Source organism: Macrobrachium nipponense, chromosome 27, assembly GCF_015104395.2.
Source record: "Macrobrachium nipponense isolate FS-2020 chromosome 27, ASM1510439v2, whole genome shotgun sequence".
Taxonomy (NCBI): Eukaryota; Metazoa; Arthropoda; class Malacostraca; order Decapoda; family Palaemonidae; genus Macrobrachium; species Macrobrachium nipponense.
Window position 1 is genome coordinate 24496465 of NC_087216.1, and position 24000 is coordinate 24520464.

At 36.8% G+C, this 24000-nt stretch overlaps 3 protein-coding genes across 3 annotated transcripts in view; 1 reads left to right on the forward strand and 2 right to left on the reverse strand.

Annotated features, from left to right (window-relative positions):
- LOC135200629 (ataxin-3-like) overlaps nucleotides 1-1128 on the reverse strand; it is a 237658-nt gene extending 236530 nt beyond the window's left edge. The window contains exon 1 of the mRNA XM_064229239.1: nucleotides 945-1128. The gene's annotated coding sequence lies outside the window, so the exon portion shown is untranslated. The remainder of the gene's footprint in view (nucleotides 1-944) is intronic.
- A 965-nt stretch (nucleotides 1129-2093) lies between these two features.
- On the forward strand, nucleotides 2094-12634 carry LOC135200936 (splicing factor C9orf78 homolog). The gene is made up of 6 exons (XM_064229712.1): nucleotides 2094-2253; nucleotides 4402-4513; nucleotides 5047-5189; nucleotides 5461-5629; nucleotides 6227-6398; nucleotides 6503-12634. The coding sequence occupies exons 1-6, from the start codon at nucleotides 2156-2158 to the stop codon at nucleotides 6676-6678; spliced, it is 870 nt and encodes a 289-aa protein (XP_064085782.1). The 5' UTR covers nucleotides 2094-2155; the 3' UTR covers nucleotides 6679-12634.
- LOC135200630 (uncharacterized) overlaps nucleotides 10124-24000 on the reverse strand; it is a gene marked incomplete at its 5' end in the record, with an annotated part of 90585 nt that continues 76708 nt past the window's right edge. Inside the window, 2 exons of the mRNA XM_064229240.1 lie at nucleotides 10124-11734; nucleotides 13606-13846. Of these exons, the coding sequence (XP_064085310.1) occupies nucleotides 11269-11734; nucleotides 13606-13846 (707 nt within the window). The remainder of the gene's footprint in view (nucleotides 11735-13605; nucleotides 13847-24000) is intronic.

The window sequence follows — 24000 nt, forward strand, 5'->3', positions numbered from 1 at the left end:
ACAATGGGGTTAGGTTCTTGCATGCATGTCAGAAGTTGATTCTTACATAAATTGGTTTGCAATTCAGTCTACAGTACAGTTAATACCAAATGATGCTGCAGATAGGGCAGGGTAACTCAAACTGATGCTGCCTGAGTGATGAGAGTTCTCATGAGATGGCGCAGTGCCAAGTAACTCAATGGTCAACTGTCTGAAGTAAGGTTGTAAGTACGAGTGGTCGTATGTCGAGCAGGTTGTAAGTTGGATAGTAATTGTATTAACGGTGTAATTCGCATACAGTAAATTATTAAAACACTTTTCAGTTACGAATGTACACCCAGATATCCTTTTGTTTACCTAAAACTTACAATTAGCGTAACTATCTAAAGCCCGGGACGCAGTGTTTCCATACAAAAACACCACAGGCGGATGAACAGATGAAAAAAAAACAGAGTATACCTAGGTAGTAGTAGTACCTTAGGTAGTACCTTAAAAAATAAAATGGATTTACATTTACAATAATTTATTGCCTATTTTGGCAAAAAAATAAAATAGGTCTAGCCCAAGTAATATAGGTATTACAATGACCTACGTCCCAATTAGCCTACCTATAATAGGCCTACCCTAGTAGGCCAACTTACTACTGAAATAGCTACCTACTAATGTCTAATGAAGTTTTTCTATTCCAGACCAATTAATTTGTTTATACTAGGTTGTTTTAAGGTGGGCCCAAGTTCGAATTGCCTAAGGTAGACCTAGCTAAGAGGGCCTAAGCCTTAACAGGCTAGCTAGCCTAGTAGGCCTACTATCCTCCTATTCAATTAGCAGTCACCATTTAACATATACAGGCCTACGCTACAGCCCAGGCTTCCCATTATGGCCAAACTTCAATTGGCGGAGACGACATATCACCTTTTATTATAATCTAATTCATAAAACTAATTATTTACGTCAAATTCGCCTACCTTTTCATGGTATACGAGCTCCATCGTATGACAACATTGACATATCCTTGTTTATCTTCTTCTTCTTCCTCTTTCCGTTTGGTAAATTGGTAGTACTGGACTACAGGTCACCTTCTTCTTGCGCCTCATTTTCTTGGCGTTTTAGCTTTTTCTTCTTCAGTGTTCGGCGTTGTTTTAATGTTTCTTTGGATTTGTGATAATTTGGGAATTCTCAGGAATGTGGTAGAATAATATACACAAAGTTATTGCTCGGAAGTCGTCGATATTTTTAAGAGATAGCCTCTATACTAGTTGTCAAAATTGAATTTGATCAGTTAAATTATAATAAAATTAACTTTGCAATTTTTTTTATTAAAGTACCAATACAATTTATCAATCCTGTGAATGCATTTCAGTCACAGTTACGCTCCTCCCCCCTCTCTATCTCACTCTCTTTCTTTTATATTACTGAGGTATATATATATATATATATAATATATATATATAATATATATATGATATATAAATATACATATATATATATATATAATGAGTATTTGTACTTATACTCCATAGGGTGGAAAAGAAAGTGATAAAATACTTACAGATGAAAGATGAACAAGCTGGTTTTAGAAAAGGCAGAAGCTTTACAGATCTCAAATTTATGTTAATTTATGTCGGGCTACAAATCATAAAATTTAAAACGATATAACGGATTGTTTTTTCTTTTTATTACGAGAAGGAATTTAACAGCAACTGCAGACCAAAATTATTGTGGAATTTCTTGCATGACCTTGACATCCCTGTCAGATATGCAAAACAAATTTGCAGTAAATAGTGGACTAGTATAATGGAGTGTTAATCCTCTCTTTTTACTTACCATTTTAATAAATTTTCTAATTTGAAAACAGTTGTAAAAAAGAGGAAAGAAATTTGAATTATATTGGTAGTAGAAACTGCATACCTAGAATATGTGGATGATTCTGTTTCAATCAGGAAAAACTGTACATGATTTACAAAGTATATTGAAAAGAATGTAGCATATAACTGGTGAGATAAGACTCAAAATAACCCCAATGAAAAGCCAAAAGTAACGAGGACAGTTAGTTTGTCACCTCCAAGAATTTTGACGACACTGGTGGCCGATGAAATGTGCCGTTACAGAGGCTAAGACCTACACGTCACTACTACTAAACGTACCCTAAACACAAACCTTCAGGGAGAAAGTAAACATGAGTATCGCATTTAAAAAAGTTAAGAGCAAAAATATCCGCCGGAGGATCAGTGATGAGGATAATGACGATAACGGGGGAGAAGATGAAAGCCTGATGTAAGAACTTTGGTATTTTTGTTTGTTTTTTAGGCCTAGGCTAATTCTAACCCAACCTAACCTTGGACGTCGGATAGGCCAGACCTTTACGTACCTATTAGGCTAGGTAGTCTGTTTTAACCAAATTTATGGTTGGTAAACCCCTTTGGAAGTCCTTTAGCCTACTTGGGGTAATACTGTAGTAAGTTTGGGCAATATGCAGAAGGATGGGTCACGTCTTACTTTGTGGGGTGGCCCAGGTGGTAATGCCAACCCCAACCCCCCGGTCAGAAAAGGGCACTGCGTCGTGTGTAGTATGGGTTTTATTAATATATTTAATTTTTGAGAGATTGCCATACGTAGTATGCCGACAGAAGGGTGGAGACAAAATAAAAAGTACCCTTAAGTGGCTGTTATACCTAGGCTAGTTCCCAATTTTGGCCAGGTTTCAAAACCCTATGGAATGAATTGCTTCAAAGTAGTAATAATGCACTTAGAAAATTAAGTAAGCCTTCATATCTTTGAAAGTTTAGCCTAGGTTCAATCCTTATTTAGCATTTTGAAAGTTACCTAGCTACCTAATAGATTGTGTATAGGGTAAAACACCGCATGGACTGGCCAACTCACCGACTACCATGACTAGGCCACCCTCCGAAAAAGTACTTTTAACGCGTCCTGACACCGGAGATGGTCATCAGTCACGAGTTGTTGTTGGTGAGAGAAGGAGCTAAAGACTTCTACTCTCCTTTCGAAGTAAGTATTTTCTCCAAAGTTAGAAATTAAGGCTATATTTTAAGATTTAAACAGAGGGTAATGAAAAGGGTGACCAACGCAATGCCCACACCACCAAAACGCTTTCAAAATTTTTACTTACAACTCGGAATATTTAGAAGATTGACGCCATGTCGATGTTTGCGGAGTTGCTCGTGTCAATAAACTTCCCATTTCCTGCGCTAAATCCGCACACCAATTGTACCCATAGATGCTGGGGCACTTTCATCACAACAATTGTACACCCGACCTCTAACCATACTTATTGAGGGGGACTACGGCATTCTTTGCGGCGTTTTTCTCTCTTCAATTGTTTATCAGTGTTGTCAATTGGTATGTGTTTACCCTCCAAACTGGGTATGAGACTTGCACAAAACCGGGGAAATAAGTGAAATTAGCGTATCTATTTGTAGTATATATACATATTACAGCAATTTTATCATTACTGCATTACTATGACAACTAGAATCCATGGAAACAGTTTGTAAATGCATTGGTGTATGTGTGACACTCCACTAGATTGGCAACGATGAGTTATTTTTCCTCGCGTCGTCTGCTCGGAAGTATACATTCGAAATATTTGTAATTTTTCGGGGTTAATTTGGTTGCAAAAACGGGATAATAGACATGAATTAAATAAACATTTTGAAGTAAAATTAAACTAAATAATGAGTAAAGTAAACAATTAAGGGAATAAAGTATTGCACCCATAATCAATGTTGTCGTCTGCTGCTCGTAACTGTGTTTGCGGAGTGAGTACTTAGGAACCAGGAACAGCAACGTGGTTCAAGTGCAGTGTGGAGTTAATTAAGACCAAAATGTGTATAATTACAATCAAATTAGCACTGTGGAGTTTCAGTTGTGATGGCAGTAAGGATAAAACCACTGATTACAAGGTAAAAACGAAATAAGTTCAAACTATGACCCCGGGAATAAAAAGTTTCATACTTTCACTAATATAGGCAACAAATGTTGTTTTATTGTGCTGATTACAACTGCAATCTTGAGTAAGATCAATAATCATCACATATATACGCTAACATTGCTTAAATAAGTGCTGGGAAAGATGGTGGGTTGTCCGTGGTTAGACCGGCCAGCCACACGATTCCGCCATATTGGATTTCAAAACTGCCTTGAAAACATATTTTACAAAGAGCTCACATTCTTATTTTAGTTCGTATGGGGCTTTCATATATCACATTATGTTGACGAAACTTAATCTTTTGAATGGTATGCTTAAAGTTGTAATTGTATTCTTGTTTCACCAATTAAATATCGAGTGAATAAGGCCTGGCCAGCGTGATGATGATGGATCGTCCGCGAATGTTTACCCTAATAATGCATTGAAATTGCTTTAGGAATTGTTTTTGTATTTTGATTTTAATATTTCCTTTTTAGGGCTAAAGTTGAAGAGAGCAAGGAGTTGAGAAAGTACCGTCGTCGTCATGGAGGAATAACGGCCGAGGACCTCTTAGTAGGAGAGAAAGTTAATAAAAAGGAGAATGCAGCAGTAAGTTTCAAAAGGTTTTTATAATGAGTTGTGCCATTCTTTCATGATAATCATGATATGAATGTACAGTTGACTCCAGGTATTCGTGGGGGATGTTTACCACAATTCCAGCGCTAGACAAGAAGGCTCAAGAGCTGTGGCGTCATGTACTGGTTATGTATTGTAGCTGATTCTCATAAATTAAAAAAGGTGGAAAATATATGTGATACTGTAGGCAAGACAACACTTTTGGTGGTTGGATACTTACCCTCGAGAATGAATTAAGGCTCCTCTAGGGAATGAAAGCCATTATTGCACCTCACACAGTGCACCGTAGGCATTACTAAAGGGTGTTATCAGTGTCCCTTCAGCCCCTAGCTGTGGTGGCTACTAAAATTTCAGCCTTTCTCATTGATTCTATCTCCACCTCCTTTCATGATTCTTGCTAATGCACATTGTAAAAAATGTTGTAGTTAAAACGAGAGTTTTGTGTTTTTCAATGTCTGTGCCTTATGGATATAAAGACTATTCTATATTTTTTCTTATTTTGGTAGGATGATCCATTCAAGTTAAAGTGTGGAGGAATGCTGGATTTAAACTTGATAAAGAATGCCAAAAAAGGAGATGATGCATACGATACTGGCATTGGTACCTCATTTTCAGCAGAAACTAATAGGCGAGATGAAGATGCTGAAATGTAAGTAAAAAAGTCAGGTGCTTTCATGTTCATGCTTGTTAACACTTAATTTTCAAATAGTATTTTATGTAGCAAGCAATTATTATTTATTGATGAATGTGGAAACTCACTATGATTTCAAATTTCATTGTAGTTACTGTGATTTTCATTTGTTCAATCATTAACATTTGGTAAGTTGAGTCTTGCTGTCATTTGATTATTTATTTCAATTGCATTTTGCTCATGTAACTACTTTTTTCTGCATGTAACTACTTTTTTCTGATAATTTTAGGCAAAAGTATATTGAAGAAAATTTAGCCAAGCGCAAAGGTTTAACATCAGAAGAAAACCAGGATGATCAGCCTCGTCATCAGACACTTGAGGAGGCTGCATTGCATGCAGTTCCAGACATACTGAGAGAGTCGTCTACAAAACGAAGTGAAGAAATGTTAAGCAACCAGGTAAGGTTGATTTTAACCAAGGAGCACGTATTTTTTATTACTTTAACTTGAAACTCATATCAAGTTCATGACCTACCATAGAATTATATCATTTACATTTTTGTGCTTAGAGAAAGTTTTAACATGATTAACATTTCTTGAAGTTTTGTTTTATATTTTTCACTCTCTATCACTGCACATGTAACCCCTTACTTATGTGGAAAAAGTAAGTAGTAGGAAGATCAAAACAGTGAGATCAGGGACATACCTTGCTGTCTTGAACACTGCCCAACTGTTGTTTAGGATCTCAGTTATACTACTTATAAACATGGCATGGCCTAGCAGGCCTACCTTTAAAACTTCATTGTGGCATCTTAAAAGCCAAAGATGAAGGAGGGAAAATATATACAAGTATAGGATGACACATATATAGAAAAAAAGTTTGCTAAATGCCTCACCACCATCCAAAATACTTACACAGCGATATACTTAAAGGGAAAAAGGGTAATCAGTTGATGAACATATATGAGGAAATGGGAAACTTTATATGGAAGTCTGATGGTCTAGTTTCAGTATGTGAAACATATTTGATATGTTTTTTCTTATTATTTGTTGCAGATGTTGAGTGGTATCCCAGAAGTGGATCTTGGCTTAGAGGCAAAAATCCGCAACATTGAGGCGACTGAGGAAGCAAAGCAGAAGCTACTAAGGGAAAGTATGATGAAGAAGGAACGCCCTTCAGAATTTGTCCCTAAAAATATGGCTGTCAATTTTGTCCAGCATAACAGATGTAAGTATATTTTAATCAGTAATGCTGAGATTTGCTTCTGGTAAATGCATTCTCTGTTTGTTCCGCTTTTTGTTCATGCTAATTGCAAGTTTCTTTAATTTCAGTTAACTTGGAAGATGCTGGTCCAGCCAAGAAAAAGGAGAAGATTGAGGAAATAGTGGAGCCTGTTGTGGGTGGTGGAGTGAAAATATCTACTGTAGCACCAAAAAGACCTCACGGAGAAAAAGCCACAGATGATTTCCATTATGAAAAGTTCAAGAAACAGTTTCGGAGACATTAGTGCTATTGCTGGGGTTTTTAGAAGTGATGTACTACATTACTGTGCTCAAAAGTACAAACCTTGTTCTGCATATTTGCTATACTGCCCGGTACGATGTGGTTTTAGATATGAGTTGAATCATCAGTGGACAAAAGAGGTTTTGAGTTGTCCCCTCGGGTGAGTATTTGTGTCTGGAGGAAGTCCCCATATTCAGTGTCATGAATGTTCATTGTTGTCTTGGATATTATATGATGCAGGCATATGTTTTAGTAATGCCCTTTCTTCTTTTTGTCTCTTCAGTTTGACATTGGGAGCTCTCATTGCAATAGGCGTCAAAATATACCAAGGAGAGTTTTGGGGCATTTTTCCATAAGTCAGAAATTTACTAGACTATCAGTCAGACTATACAGAACGCATTTAATCAGCTAAAGGACTGTGAGCAGATCTTCAATCTAATAGATGATGCTATAAAAGCAGACATTAATACTCAATGTTTCAACTTAGAAAATAATGCATCAGAGGATCAGCAACACATGGAAGTGTCAAAGAAGGCCAAAGAATGAAGACTGAGGTGATTTGGGCATCAGATGAGTAGGGGTGGGGGGGTATAATGCGTGGCATCTTGGAGGAGAGGGAGGCCTAAGATGGAGGGACTGCATTTGAAAGGACTTGAAAAATGCACACTAAAAGCAGTGACACTAAGTAGGTACTAAGCTACGAAGTTGACTCACCTAAGAGGACTCCTGACTCTTTGTCCATTGATGACTTTGCCACTTTTGGCAAACACGGTGCCATACCGGGCAGTATGTATAGCAAGTCAAATAAGAGGTTTGTATTTATGGAATGTAAATTTATTTTATATACTGAATGACCTCTGTAGGTTCATTGTAGCTGACTTTAATTTAAAAAAGTAATACAATGCAGTCCTTACATCAAACTGGATGTGCTTTCTTTCACTGTCAGTGTAATAGAAAATGAGAGTACGTATATCAACTTCTTATCATAGGATTATCATGATCATTCCTTTGTCATGTATCACATCTTTTATTGCTTCCTGTAAATAGGTTATTATTAACTTAAGAGAAAATTTTGACTGTTTGAAGTGTGATTCACGTCACTGCAAACTAAGTAACGGAGAAGAAAGGACCTGGGGTTGAAGTCTCTGGGACAGAGCCAGAAAGGCTAGAGTACCGATGACAAGACCTGGAGGAGGCATCTTATATGGTAAGCTTATGCTGAGTAATGCTTGAGTAGTGATGTTTGATGGAGCCATTTGCTACTACCACAAAAAACTCATTTAAAAGTTATTTTGTGTGTTCAGCATATGAGTCAGATTTCATATATCAATCAGTTTTGTGAGATCACACCTGACTTGGGTGATGTTTACCTAGACATACTGCATTAAGCATTACGCCTGTGGTCAGAAAATTGACAGAAAATGTAATTTTTAAAAACAAATTGTATGTTTTGTGGATGCAGACCAGTGTCTAACACCAGCTGTTGACATAAGTAAGGCAGTGGTATGCAAATATTCATGCCATATATTGCCTGTAGTTTAAGAATGATTTAGAAGCATTTATAATTATTTACAGCTTTCCAGTTGATCTGTTTTATTCTTTCAGTTTGCATAGTGTGTAATGATTTTGTGTACAACATTTTTATAAAATGACAACATATCCAGTGCATATAAGTAGTGCTGTTCAAGTGCAATACAAGAACACGGCCAGGAGTTGCCTGTGCATTTTACTATAAATATTTTAGATGACTGGAGTTGATGTAAATAAACATTTTTGAAAATGATACCACCCACTTATTCAGATATTTCCTTTTTACTCCTCAAATGAAGAGTTGATGGCGAGCTTTGTATGTATCTGGGAAGTGAAACTTAAAGGTGCAACCTGCAGGAAAGATTTCTGGATGGCAATCGGAAAATCCAGGAGGCTCAAGAGAAGGAAGTCAGAAGGATTAGTTGCCTTAGTGAATATGGAAGACCGAAAGGTGCTGTTGGCTCTTTCTTTTATACTTTGGTATTCCGTGCTTATTCGGGGCACTCAGATTTCCACAATTCATACTACTGTACTCATCTAACTTGCTATCACTTCTTGATTTTTAAACAAAATGTCTATTTTATTGTCCCTAGACCTCTTAGAACCAACCAAATGGTACATCCATGTTTATTGACGGGCCCTTAAGTCAGGGTTGTCCACAGACTCAGATTATTCTTGAAGTTATTCTTGTAGGGTTAAGGCTCCTGCAAGTTATGATTGCCTGACTGTAACTGACTATTAGTTGAACCTTGTTGTCTGAGAAGAAACTTTAGGATGATGTTTGCTGGATTTTCCATATGTGCTTTCACTTCGCTGGTGGGGTCAGCGACAGCATATCCTTTCTTCAGCCAACACAGTTGACTTGTACTATATTGGCATGATAGATATGGTCCAATGAATAGCCAGCAAAATAAAACTAAGTCCCTACACCTACCTCATTGCAGTGTGAAGAGGTCCTAGTCAACAGAACTATGGCAGGCTCTTAGTTCTTGTGGCTTCACTGAGGAAATTGTGAATGGTAATATCAGGATGGCGTCTAAAAATACAGCTGTCGCAAAACTGGTTAACATCAGAGGGATCCTCAACTATTTACTTCATATGGCAATACTAGTTAGAAGGATCATGGGGACGGAAAGAGCACACTAATGGAAGGTGCATCTTCATTTTGTCCTCATGAAATCTGAGTTTTCACAGAAGTAATATTCGAGGGCTGGAGCTCTTTGTTAGTGGCACCACAATATCTTAGAGGTGTTCTAAAGAAGAGGAATTTCTAGCCCTCAGCGGTCTGGAACTTGTGTCAGCAGAGAGAGATGTATAGCATCTGGAAGATTTGGTGGATGAATATAGTCACCTCATGTGTTGGATAACTCAGTGGTTGTGTTGTACATCAGTAATGTGAGAAGTATGTACTTCATTCTGCATCTGAAGGTGTGCAAACAACACTGGCAACTGTGATGCATTCCTGTGGTCTGTGTTTGAAACATATCTCAATCAACTACTCGTGTTGTCTGCCACTCCTAGTCCCTCGAGTATGTTGAACTGATTTCACAGCGCACAGATGGGGCATTCTTCAGTCATACAAGTTTCCTTGTTCCTCTTTTCTGCATCCAAATGTTTGAAAACAACACCTGAAACGGAGGGGCATCCGAATGTTTAAAACATCTTTATCAAAGATGTTCCAAACATCTTTGAAAGATGCTTGCCTTCTCTGGTCCCTCAGGCTAGGTAAACTGGTTTCTTTGTTCACAGATGGGACATTCTTCAGTCATACAGGTTTCTGTGTTCCTGTTTTCTTATGAATTACAGGTAAATGGTTGAAGGTTACACTCGCTGTACCTCTGTTCCAAGGTTTTTTCCATTTTTATAAAGGGAAGGTAAATAACCACAAGTTTCGAAAAGGACTGACAAATATATAAGTACAGTATGTAAAGATTTTATATGTAAGCAAATTTATTACTTTTCCTGTTTTTTTACAAAGAATCTGGAGAAAGAAAAATACCATATATTAAAAAGCATGTCATACATGCACTAATACCATAACTAATGATATCAGGTTTTCATTTGTGATGAATGTCATGTTGTCCAAAGTTTACATTGGAATTAACTTATGTAGAAGTAAAAAATAATAAAATAGACGGGAAAATGCATTTTAAAATGAGAAAATACTTACAAGGGTGAAAATGGAATGTCACTTGATATGTTTCATAACCTGGGTTCTTTTGATTAAGTCAAAATACTATCATATCGGGCTACAGCACTTGATGCCGAGTCATCACAGGGGAGGGTATAGGAACATTTATCTACAAGAGTAACTTCTATCAAGAAGAAAAAAAAAGTTTCAGCATCACTTGGGCCTACGCTTTAGTTCTCCCTAAGGATATCAGATCACAAAAAAAAAAAAAATCCTCTCGCATCCAAACATCTGGGCTGAGAAATCATGTCATTTGTTGACTGAGTGCTTTAAATGGCTTCTGTACATGTTAGTCTTTGGAAGATATCTAACAGTTTGTGGCATAAATACAAAACCCTAAAAAAACATGGGGTACTGATACAAGTAACGACAAAAAAGTTACGACTAGATGAGCACATTGATTTTGTGCAAAACTTAGTGGTTCACGGCTTTAGCTTTGGCACTTAAAGTAGAACATGGGAAAATTGTGCATGAAGAAGAGAAGAGAACTAATCTTCCATTGTTTCCAGTAATTACGTACAATATTAGGAACTTTTCCAATTGACTATTCTAATTTTTAGTCAGCACTTTCCTCAATTTACTCCTTATTATAGTTAAGCCTTCATTCACTGAAGAGATATTTTTATGACCAAAATACCATGTGCATTTCCTTTAAAAAGTCCATATTTCATGCCGCCATGAAAATGATATTTGGCTGTGCATGAATTGTGTTGTTGGAAATAAGAATTTGCAACGCATCGAATATAACTGCCAACCGATTTTTCATTTTTCTTTTACCTACTGTACATCTAATAATACTATGATTCGCAAAAGAATGCAGAATTCACCCTAACCTAATGTAGGTATTGTTGCAATCTGACAAGTTCTTTGGATTCATGATGTGTACGGATAGTGAGGAAGTACTCTTGAGCTCGATGTGGTTGCTGGAGAGGCATCGGGAGGCGGAGAGCTGAGAGGGGAGACTAAAGGTGCAGCATGGAGTGCCAGGGGTGGCGATGTAGCCAGGGGCGAGGAAGTAGCCAGCGGAGATGAAGTTGCCAACGGCGATGACGTAGCGAGAGCGGCTGCTGACGATACAGATGATACTGCTGCCCAGTAAGGCGGTGGAGACAATAAGGGTGGTGGAGGGTGGGATGCTGAAGATGTGAAGGAACTGCTAGCAAGCGGGGAAGAACCACCCAGCAAGTGCGAGTAACTTGTGAGGAAACTGAGGTCTGGTGGGTATCTCTGAGCTTCAGCGCTCTGTTGTTGTCGCACCTGGTCCAAACCTCGGAAGTCGAACTTGTATGCGTAGCGTTTTCCGTGAACTTTTGTCATGATGTTTTTGTCATAGTAATATCTGAAATGAAAAATTTTATAAGTAAATGAACACAATGGAAAGAAAACACTTCTGGTCTTCTGATGATAAAACTATAGTTAATAAGAATTAATGGATATAAAATAGAGATTGTTGCTATGACAGAAAGACCAGTTGAGAATACCGTATGTATCTTAAGAGATTGGTATTAAAACATTACACACTGCATTTGGTTGGACTTAGGGAACTTCAAGATGAAAGAATTACCCATGGAATACCAGGAACAAGGAGTCCTTTGGATAAAAAAATTTAGATTCGTACATGACAAACACATCAATCATATTCGCCTAATTTAGAGTATTTACTTATAATTTTTTGGTCCTTCTACCATTGTAGTATATCATCAAAGTATGTCGGGAACTAATCCAATTTATTACCAAAAGATCTAGCTTAGTAGAAATTAGGAGGGAAGTTAGAGTTGAATATGTTGGACAGCAGAAATGGGAGAATGGAAATTGGAACAGAGAAAAAATAAAAGGTAAAAAGTGGATGCTGCAGGAGTCCATTTGTAAGGCCTATGGTGTGCTATGTGAGGCAAACTGTAGGCACTAAACATAGACAACCCCCACCCCCTTTGTGGAGAATATTAGGTGTATTTTCTCAGAAGAATAACAAAAACCAGGTATCTTTTTTGAAGCCTTAGCAAACTGTAACATGTATACAGTATTTTTGTAAATAATTAATGAAAAGTAAAGGGAAGTAGTATACGTACGTATTGTATAATCAAACTTCACATTTTACCTTTACTTAACTAATAGATACATGTATGTGTACCTTTGAGCCATTATGAATCACTTTCAATATTTATGTGACAATTACAATCCATTCTGGAATTATGTATGCTTTGTAGTCATTCCAAAACAAATAAACATTTAATAAGAATTTGTCTTTTAACAGAACCTGTTCTTTCAAATGACTTCTTATTTAATGTAGCTGGTACTGACATCTTGCAATTCACTGTACAGGACAGTAGCAGATATTATGAAAGTTTCCTCTCCATTTGCTAAAAAAAATTTTTAATAGCAGACACTGCTGGGTGGAATCTTGTTTGTTTGTATGTTTGTATGGTGTTTTTACGTTGCATGGAATCAGTGATTATTCAGCAACGGGACCAACGGCTTTACGTGACTTCCGAACCATGTGTAGAGTAAACTTCTGTCACCAGAAATACACATCTCTCACACCTCAATGGAATGCCCAAGATTGAACTCGCGGCCACTGAGATGGCAGTCCCAGACCATACTGACCACCCCACTGAGGCGCCTGCTGGGTGGAATCCAGATTCTTAGTATGTGAATCTTAAAATCTCCAGCACGGGATTTCAGCTTGAGTGAAAAGATATAAGTGTAGTGGCATGAAAAAATATATTGGCAAGAAGTATATTTGTTGGTGAATGGAACAAGTTCAGAATTAGGTCAACGATAGCTAATGATAAGAATATGAATATGGTAATGAATATAATCATCAAGAAATTATGGAAATTTTCAGCTATTTAAAAATAATCATGAGTCATTGTTTAAAGATGACTGACAGTCTTTATCTTCATCACAAGCAGCATCAATTCTACCCAAGTCCCAAGAAAATCAAAACTCTCGAGTAATCTCTGTAGGGAGGCAGTGCTGTCAGTACACCTCACATGGTGCACAGTAGACCTCACTTAAGGTTCTTTGCAATGTCTCTTTGGACCCTAGCTGCAACCCCTCTCATTCCTTTTACTGTACCTCTGTTCAAATTCTCTTTCCCATTACTTTCCACCCTCTCTTAACAATTGTTTTAATTAAATTTTCAGTACTGAATGACCTCATAGGTTTCAGCAGGCAATTTCTTTTTAAGTAACGAAGTTCAAAGCTTACCTGAGGGCACGAGACAACTTGTCGTAGTTCATGTTGGGCTTTGATTTCCTCTCCCCCCACCTTCTTGCGACTTCATCCGGATCGAGGATCTTGAATTCGCCCGCTGTTCCCTCCCATGTGATGACTGCAGCGTTGGCGGGATCTGACAGCAATTCCAGGAGGAACTGCCACAGCTGGATCTGGCCTGAGCCTTGTGCTGCGAGGCGGGATGATCTTGGGCCCAGGAGTTCATACGGGTCCACTGGAAGTAAAGTTATATATCTTTTAATGGCAGGAATTTCAAAAGAGTTAACACTTTCGCAAAGCTGTGAGGCGCACCAAAGTTGATGCCCAGTGCAAATTGGGATTTAGTTTTTGGTACACTTTTCTTTATCATCCATGAAGAATTTTTTTCAACGTTAAGCTGTGTCTCATAGTAGGGGTTGGCTACAGAAGCAAAAAAAAACAATGGTACAAAAGTCACAGACTCTTAGGAGGTGGATGAACCATCTGTGCATAAATCGCCCCCGATATGAGTAGTCTTATATAACTACACACTTGGCTCATTAAGATATCATCAAACCCCCTACCCTAACACAAAGTGTCCTATTACCTCTTGCACTTACTCTTTGTGCTGTCTGAATACTAAGACCCTTTCTTTCACATGTATCTTTCAGACCCTACTTCCAGCACTTTCTAATAGTTCCTCGTCCTCTCCCTCCTATCACTTCCGAATTATATACTATTTCTTACAAACCTGTCCTTCTTTATACTTTCCATATGACTAAACTACCTCAAGACATCCTTATTCATACTTTGACTATTCTTTTTGTATCTATATTTCTTACCTTTACAATAATATGACACCACATATACTATGAAACAATTTGTATTAATATCAACCTTTTTTTTTTCTAGACATCAACATCCGCTTTTCATTTGCATAGAGGAGATCTGGCTCAACAATAGCATCATACATTGCCCTCAATTGGTTCCATTGGTACTGCAAACTACAAGTCTCTTATTTATCTTTTGCACACAACCTGGTCCTTCTGCAACCATCTTTTTTCACATTTTATTTGCCACATCTTTAAAAGTTTCTGCAGGTACTCTCTCTCTCTCTCTCTCTCTCTCTCTCTCTCTCTCTCTCTCTCTCTCTCTCTCTATTGTGTGTAAACGTGAAATACAATTTGCTCGTAATTTAAAGTAACTTTGATTGATACGTACATAAATTTCGAGCAACTCTGTACTACATAAATTTCAAATAACTTGTCCCTATACGTAAATTTCAGGCACCTGGTATTCTATAAACGAATTTCAAGCAATTAGTGTTCTATACATAAATTTCAAGCAACCAGTATTCTATACGCAATCAATGTTGTATTGGTAATAACTAGACGCATGTTCTGGGCTAGGTAAGTCTACAAAAAATACGAAAATAGTTAAATCATTATTTTACCTAAAGCTCGACACTACGTAGAACTAGACCAATGAATACAATGTGAGAGAGAGAGAGAGAGAGAGAGAGAGAGAGAGAGAGAGAGAGAGAGAGAGAGAGAGAGAGAGACGTGTGGACCAAGCGGCCCCAATAAATCAGCCCTGCCCTGCAGTCGATAGATAGACTGATGTAAATAAATCAAAGGGCTCTTCCCTCCATCAGTTCACATCAGAAGTGACGTGAACTTAATCGTATGGATTTGGGGTTCAGGCAATGAGGACCCAGACTCCAGTATTGTACGGATGGAGAAGAAGAAGAAGAATCTTTGCTGGTTTCAGGATGGTTATCTAGATAAATGTAAAGAGGTTCATTGTAAGGTTTCTTGGAGGTTTATTCCCGTAGGATGTTACTATATAGTGTTGTCAGGGTACCTCAAGCAGTGTACTATAGACATTACTTCAGCTGAAACCCCTTTTATTCCTTTTTTTTTTCAGCGTTGAATGACCCCATAGCCCCCAGCCTAAATTTCATATCCCAATTCCAATTTAAGAGGTTAGGGATGAACACATATTGGAGTAACTGCTAAACAATCACGTGTGAAACATGAGAGAGAGAAAGAGAGAGAGAGAGAGAGTCTGATTATTTTAGCCCTGTCATTCATTGTTAAATTTGTAAATGCGCACAGCAAACAAGGACTGTAATCTGTACTTGACCTACATAATTTGAGAGAGAGAGAGAGAGAGAGAGGGGGGGTCTTGAATGAGACTGTAGACATTATTTGCCATAAGGTTAATTTAGCGTCAATACTATAGTACTATAATAGGTGATTGCCGTTGACCGTTACGCTACGGGAACAATCCACATGTTACCTTTTTTAATTATGGTGTATTTTCGAATACAATGTGTGAAAATAACTTAAGCTGTCTTCATACGTAGTTATTCTGCTTTTTTTCTTCTTTAAAGCCCCGTACACACTTGGAAACATTGTTTGGAAACAATGTTTGGAAACGGTTTCCAAACAGTTTGGAAACTGTTTCCGAAAACTTGATTCCAAACAGTTTGGAAACAGTTTTCAAACTGTTTGGAAACAGCTTGCAAATTATTTGTAAACTACTTCCAAACAATGTTTCCTGTCCACACCTCAGTTGTGGTCATGCCTTAACATACCAGTTCAGTGCTGAGATCAAAGCTTCACAGACCTCAGGAACCACAGCTGAGATGGTCTGCTTCGATATCCTGAAGGTGTACATGAGGCTCGTAAAGGAATCTCCACTTGCAAAAACAATAAAATTAACAAATGTGGATTACAAAAATAGAATTAAAAAGATGGATGCCTTGACGGGGATAGCTGATAAACTTTCTATAACTGTAACCTGTGATGAGTGTAGAGGTTGCTGCAGCAGCGTCTGCATTTTACTTGGCACTTTTGATAAAGTCAAGGGAGGTCAAGAAAAAGAGAAAGATATGGGTGAGGAATTTTTTTTGAAAAAGGACCCTATGGTGATTTGCTTTAGGCGGCTATCCCCGTCAAGGCATCCATCTTTTTAATTATATTTTTGTAATCCACATTTGCTACATCCCACAATGTTGGGGATGAATGCAGCAATTCAATTAGTTCTAGAGTTTTCTCGGCAGACCACATGGTTTTATCACTGCAAGTCTCGAGTAGGTACTAATTCATCGTCGCCTCGACTGCCCACACACACACACACACACACACACACAACACACACCCGCAGTGTTTCCCATTCTGGATGGGAAACAGTAATTCGTGAAATGGTGTTTGGAAATGGTTTGCAAACAGTTTGGAAACAGTTTCCAAACTGTTTAGAAACAGTTTGTAAGCAGTTTGGAAACAGTTTCCAAACTGTTTGGAAACCGTTTCCAAGCTGTTTGGAAACCGTTTCCAAACATTGTTTCCAAACAATGTTTCCAAGTGTGTACGGGATATAAGATAGCTACCCCTTTACGTTTCGTAAACTCAAATCATATAGAACAGAAATGAAGGGGAATACTAAAATTATCATTGTAAAGAAACAAAGGTAAATTCGGTTTTCAATGATTCTGCATTAATAAAATGACAGTTACTGCAGATATAGTAATAATTCTTATCAACCCCCCTGCTTTTTTTTTTTTTTGTTTTTTTTTTTTTTATTAAACATAACAATGAGGTTGCTCTGAAAAAATGTATATATGCAGTAAGAATGTACAATGAATTACCGTGCAGAACTGCGTGCAAAAAGAAAAAAGTAGGCATACCAGATATAGTAATAATTCTTAACAAACTTTTTATTCTTTTTTATTAAACATACCATTAATGAAGTTGCTGTGAAGAAATGTATATATATGCAGTAAGAACGCAAAATTAATTAACATGCAAAATTTCGTGCAAAAAAAAAAAAAAGGCCTATCGGGATCTATAAAAATACACGTGATGATAAATTCTGATAATACATTCTTTCAGTGTGACAGGATTGAATTGAGTGTGATGATATTTATAACTTGTGCACATATAATACTATATAATACGTGTCATATACTCATCGAATTCACTTGTCAGCATATATGGCTTAATAACTCGAGAGATGTGAATTAGGCGTCTGGAATTAATAATAATAATAATAATAATAATAATAATAATAATAATAATAATAATAATAATAATAAATGGACAATCGGTATTAGTTTATGAAGGCTCATGGTAGGTCTACGACATCACAGTTGATGGAAAACTGTAGGAGGAAAAATATTACGCCGAATTAAATGTATTTACTTTGATGCAGTAAGTTTACACTGACTTTGTAAATAAAAATATTTAAAGTGGTAATAAAAGTAACGAAAATAATAACAGTAACGTAAAATGCAATTAAGTTGTTGAGAAAAAGACATCCTGCTTAAAGCGAAATATGTTAAAATAAATGTATATAAAAACGATATAAGTTTTAACCAGCCAAATGCACACAGAATTTTTGTCACACGCCTCGACATATTTTTTTTATTATATGAAAAAATATTTAGCCTAATTGTCGATTAATATCCAACTCGGGGATAACTTACACCCAAGGGGAATCTGTTATATTTCCCGAGGTATGTAGTGAACTGTATATTAAAAGACCTATGTCACTTGATATCTGTTATAATTTTTTATTATATGAAAGACATTTAGCCTAATTGTCGATTAATATCTAACTCACTATACCTCGGGAACAACTTGCACCCGAAGGGAATCGGCTATAATTCCCGAGGTATAGTGAATTTTATATTAAAAGATGTGTCACTTGATAACTGTTATATAACGAACATAAATTTCTGTATATTTACAGTAATGTGTATATTATATATATGTATGTAGCTATATGAATAAATGATGAATTAATGAGGCATTTATAATAAAAAAAAAATACAACACCAGCACTAGACGCACCCGCGTTAGCCAAGTGGAGATAGTCGGTGGAAGCTGCCCACACCGGCATTCTCACCCCCACCTGCGCCCACACTGCCCACGGAGACGCCACTACAGCTAATGTGTAGCACAATTACACTTTAAAAGAGTCTCTTCCCACACACACACTCACACCCACACCCTCAAAAGGGTGAAACGGAGTCTTGGAATACACCTATTTTCCAATCAGTAGCATGAATCACAGACTTCTAAAGAGTAGTATCACAATATTACTGTTTTCCGTCTCGTATTTTTTCTTTCCAGTTTGGGGTAACAGAATTGGAATCACCACTCGTTATCGTTAAGATATCTTTATAAAATGGTTTTGTCTCACTGGAGGGGGTGCACGGACGTTATATACAATTTATTGTCATACTTTTATTTTTTCTAGGCCGACATCACACTTCACACGCTTTGGCATGGCGGATTTCGAGAAGTTTTCGTTTTGTTTATGAGAATGACTAGATAGTAGTTCGTTACCTAAAAGGAACAAACTGATTATACTTAATTTATAAACGTCAGAATTGTCTGTGGAAGTCTATAGGAGTGTCGAAGTTCGTTAATACCAACTTGTATATCTATGTATGTAAAAAAAAAAAAAAAAAAAAAAAACATACGAGCCGATCAACATCTACCCCACAAATTCTAGCAACATTCAATACCAAACAAACTCGGGACCTTCATAAGTAATCTATTGCATTAGCAGGAATCCTGTTTCGGTAAGCAAACCGCTCAGAGTATGTACGCTATACGCGAAGGAAATTAGGACTATTTAGAAAACTGAGTCTATTTAGAATAGACTCACAAAAGTTATAGCACTTCCGTATAAAGGGGCTCTACATAGTTTTTCGCATATGGTCTTTTTTTTCTATCGCTATCAACTTGATTAATGATACTTCTGGGTATACTAAGCCAATGAAAATTGCTATTTTTGTGAAAATTCTCGTCTATACTTAAAAAAAAAAACTATGGAGATTTTTTGGGTGAAGACCTAATCCAAAGCAAGTGGTACAGAGTCCTGATAATAATAATAATAATAATAATAATAATAATAATAATAATAATAATAATAATAATAATGCACTGGATATTGATGGCGCTAAAAGCTCTCAATACGATCCATTCTATAAAACCAGTTAAACACCCTTCCTTCAACCCCGCAGTGCTTTCATTTCCAACTGTAGTAGGCCTATACCTAAAACAATCCTCATTCCAGCGAATCCTAAATTTACTGGCATATCCGAAGATCACACGATATACCGAAGGGGCGTTTAAAAATACGCTTCACAATTTCCACGAATTGAATCGGTAAATTAGGCAGTAGCAGTTGTCTATTTCCAACTGTAGGCCTATAACTAAAACTGAACCACTATTCCGAAGCCTAGACACATCGGCATATCAGAACATCAAAAGATCCTGTATAGGAGGCCATTAAAAAATTAACTTCACCGTCTCCGCGATTTGAATCAGTAAATTAAATAGCAGCAGTTGTCGATTTCCAACTGTAGACCTAAAACTAAAAGACCCTTCATTCCAGCGAACCCTAGACTCATTGGCATATCCGAACATCACGCGATACCGGAGAGGGACGTATAAAAATTAGCTTAACCATTTCCACGATTGCAATCGGTAAATTAAGCAGCAGCTGAGCTGCCTTCTATTGTCTTAATCTCCGGCTTCCAGATTTAAACGGTCATTGATCTGGTTGGGGGTTGGCCGCCCGCCGCTTCTTGGCGCTAAAATGCTAGGCCGTTGGTGTTTGGGTCCTTGTTGGATATTTTGCCGAAAATAAAGGTTGTTGATGGGGATATTTTGCCGATGTGTAATGTGTTTCTCCATGATGTTAAATGTATGTAGGTGATGTATTTTTACTGTGATGTGAAATGCATGTTAGGTTTGTGTTGCATTTTGTTAGGCAGAAAGATGTTTGCGAAATGTACCTATTTTTCTTAGAGAAAAACATGTCGGGGTAATGTATTTTTTCCATGAGAAATATGTCAGGGTAACGCATTTTTTTCCCAAGAAAAACTACTGCAAGGCAATGTATTTTCCCAAACGAAAATCATAAGGTAATGCACTGTGCCAAGAAAAATATGCGTCAAGGTAGATGCATTTTGCCAAGAGAAAAATACGCATTTCTGGATAATATATTTTACCAAGAATAATATGCGTCAAGGTAAAGTATTTTGCTAAGAGAAAATTACATATGTCCGGATAATGTATTTTGCCAAGAAAAATATGCGTCAAGGTAATGTATTTTGCCAAGAGGAAAATACGCATGTATGGATAATGTATTTTGTCAAGAAAAATATACGTGAAAGTAATGTATTTTGCCAATAAATTTTTTTTCAGAAGACTGTATGCTTTCCACGGGGAAAAATATGTAACGGCAATGCATTTTGCCGAGACGTAATAGATGCTTCGGTAAGTAACAAAAACATCGATGTTTAGCCTAGATGTCCAGCCAGGTAAAGGCCTATGTTCTAAAATTGAGCCATCTGCTAATGTTGAAACTACAGAATCTAGTCAATTCTGAATAAATACCTTCGTGGAATTGGCATCGGTATTTACATGACAGTATTAAACAAAACTAACGTATGTCACAGGAATGCATTACGTAAAAGATATCAAAACGTACTTCATGCTTTGCTGTGCGCAAATATCAAGCAAACAATTACTTTTGGTTGGTATACGTCTAAAAACGCAGCGTATTGCGTTGTTCCGCAACATATAAATTGGGAATAAATTCGTTAAGACGCAGAATAAATTCCTTAGAGAAACATAGTTATTTTATTCGTAATCATACTGGGAACCTCGGTCTATTACCGATTTAAACCACAATGTACCGCGCTGCATTTTAGGCCTATTCCGTATTAGTGGGACATCGGTTTGAAATATAATAATAATAATAATAATAATAATAATAATAATAATAATAATAATAATAATAATAATAATAATAATAATAATAATAATCTTTGGTCGGAAAAGAAAAATACGGCTGTGGTAAATATTTTAAAGCCGTATTTCTGTTTTCCGCTCAAAGATGGTCATATTATTGATTATTATTATTATTATTATTATTATTATTATTATTATTATTATTATTCAAACCGATGCACCACTAAAGCTGGTTCACTTAAGGTAGATTCTTGGATGAGCCCTATGCTTGCGAGACGTTTGTTTAGCGGCCACTGATTGGCTGGTACCGGGTGGTAAGCAGCTCCCAGCCAATCAGCAGCTGCCAAACAAACGTCTCATAGGCATAGGGCTCATCCTAGAATCTACCTTAAGTGAACCAACTTTTTTTTTATAGGCTATTACCGAGTAAGTACTTCTAAATTGCTAAGGTGCTTTGTGGTTTAAAAAATAGTATAGGCCTATTATATTCTCTCTTGATTTATGAGCACCGGCCTCAATGATACAAAATACACTCTTCAATCAATCGGTCCTAATCATTATATTAATCTAAAATTCAGATTCCATTTAGGCATATTTCTGAATTTAAAGCAAATAAAAGAAAGGCGGTGATAAAAAAAGATAATATATTGGAAAAATGTGTGCTATTTTTAGATCAAATTTCATTAACCACAGCCTGAAAATTAGAGACGAATCATAATTATTTAATTAAAACTTTAAGCACTGAAGCACTGAAGTCTAGACATAATTCATATTTCAAAAACTAAGAGAATTGTAACGAACTTTTTTTTTTCTTTAAATTCAAATCACACTCGTTGAATGCTTCTACAAAATTTAGACCAAAATTTTACATTGCGTATACTTTATTTAGACAAGGACTATACATCGGATAAACTTAAAAGAATTAGTTTCTATATTTTAAGTTTACCGAGGACGGTCTCATGGGACTAATTGATTATTTTAGACTAATGTTGCATCGCTACCGTACGTCCCGCTAACGGCCGCTCGTAGTTGTAAAAAATGATTCAAGTTGATACAAATTTTAAAGTACACACTATCCCGTTGATTGCAAACTAAAAAAGCTAAATACTCTGAGTAATCTAGAAGAAATAACGGCCTCTCTATAGTCGTCAAGACGAAAACTCCGCTATGTTGCGTTGGAGTCGCACCGGAGAACGAATAAATAAAAAAAAGTCGTTCCGATTTGATATATGAACGAAAAGTAGAATGACTTAACCTGCGTTGGAATAAAAGGATTATTTGCGATTTGATCTTCCAAGAGACGATTTTTCGGTTTATCTTCACTTGTCACTTAATTTTCATATTCATATATGAGGCAATTTTAATATGCGGTAGCTTGCTTTGCAAATTGGTGGAATCTTAGGCCTATAGAGCTTATTCGTTGAACGCTTCCTCATTCCGATTCCTAAAGTTCTTCAAATTCCAGACCGGCAACGAGCGATAACGACGATTCCTATCCGTAGAATATGAGAAATAATACAATAATGCTCATAAAAGAATAAGACTGACAGGATAAACAGGAAATGAGGAACTACGAGCGTTACAAGTCATTCCGAACAATAGTCTCAGTCCATCGCACTCGGCGGAGCAACTCTCCACCACTCCTGGTGCTATAAATGCCAAATAAAGTTTACCTTTAATCGACAAATTCATTCTTGTATTATACGCGTGGCAGTCAGTGTTTTTATTTATTTATTCCTTAATTTATACTGAGAATCATCAAAGGTTATTACAGAAGGAACAGCTGAGATATCGCAAGTACCGGATGAACCAACAAGGTGCATGTGCTGGAGGTGATAGCGTCTCTGTCTCATAAAAAAAATTATTAAAAAGTTAGCGGCATTTCCAACACGCCTCCATGTTCTGGTTTAAGAAGCAATTTGTCACGTTAAGGTCCTATTTCTCATAATATATTTTTCGAACCATTTGAAATAAATATAATTAAGGAAAAAAGTGAAAATAATAAATATAATTAAGGAAATAAGTGAAAATAATACCAACAGTAACAAGAGAAGCGTCATTTAGGTGTTAGCGTAGGACTTGACTATAAAAGTTCCATTTTTTGGAGTTTCTTTATCGGAAAAAGTTCCATAATAAATTTAGGCGTATACGCTTAAAAACAGATACAAAAACGTTAAAAAATCATCCGTAAATTCAATTTTGTAAGCAGATTTGCGGGAGTTTCGTCGGAAATAGATTAGGTCTAAGGGCACAAAGATCTGTAAACCTCAACACCCACAGTACAGAGCGACTCTAACTTAACCTGCGCCTTCGCTCCTAAAACAAAACCCGCCCCCCAACCCCCAAAAAAATCACAGTCGATTGCAATTACATTTTCCGTTAGCGTTCATATGAAATAAAATTAACCAAGCAAAAATTGTCAGATGTCCTGGTAGAGGAATCTTTACGATATACACCAAGCCAAGACTCGAGAATTATAAATATAAATAAGTATATTAGTTTAACCAGACCACTGAGCTGATTAACAGCTCTCCTAGGGCTGGCCCTAGGAGAGCTGTTAGATATTTTTACGTGGCTAGGAACCAATTGGTTACCTAGCAACGAGACCTATACAGCTTATTGTGGGATCGGAACC

Bases quoted from the DNA above. Each gene is read 5' to 3' on its own strand.
- LOC135200936 (XM_064229712.1), top strand. From the start codon at position 2,156: ATGAGTATCGCATTTAAAAAAGTTAAGAGCAAAAATATCCGCCGGAGG. The intron at 4,514-5,046 runs GTAAGTTTCAAA...TTATTTTGGTAG, and splicing joins ATAAAAAGGAGAATGCAGCA to GATGATCCATTCAAGTTAAA. The intron at 6,399-6,502 runs GTAAGTATATTT...CTTTAATTTCAG, and splicing joins TTTTGTCCAGCATAACAGAT to TTAACTTGGAAGATGCTGGT.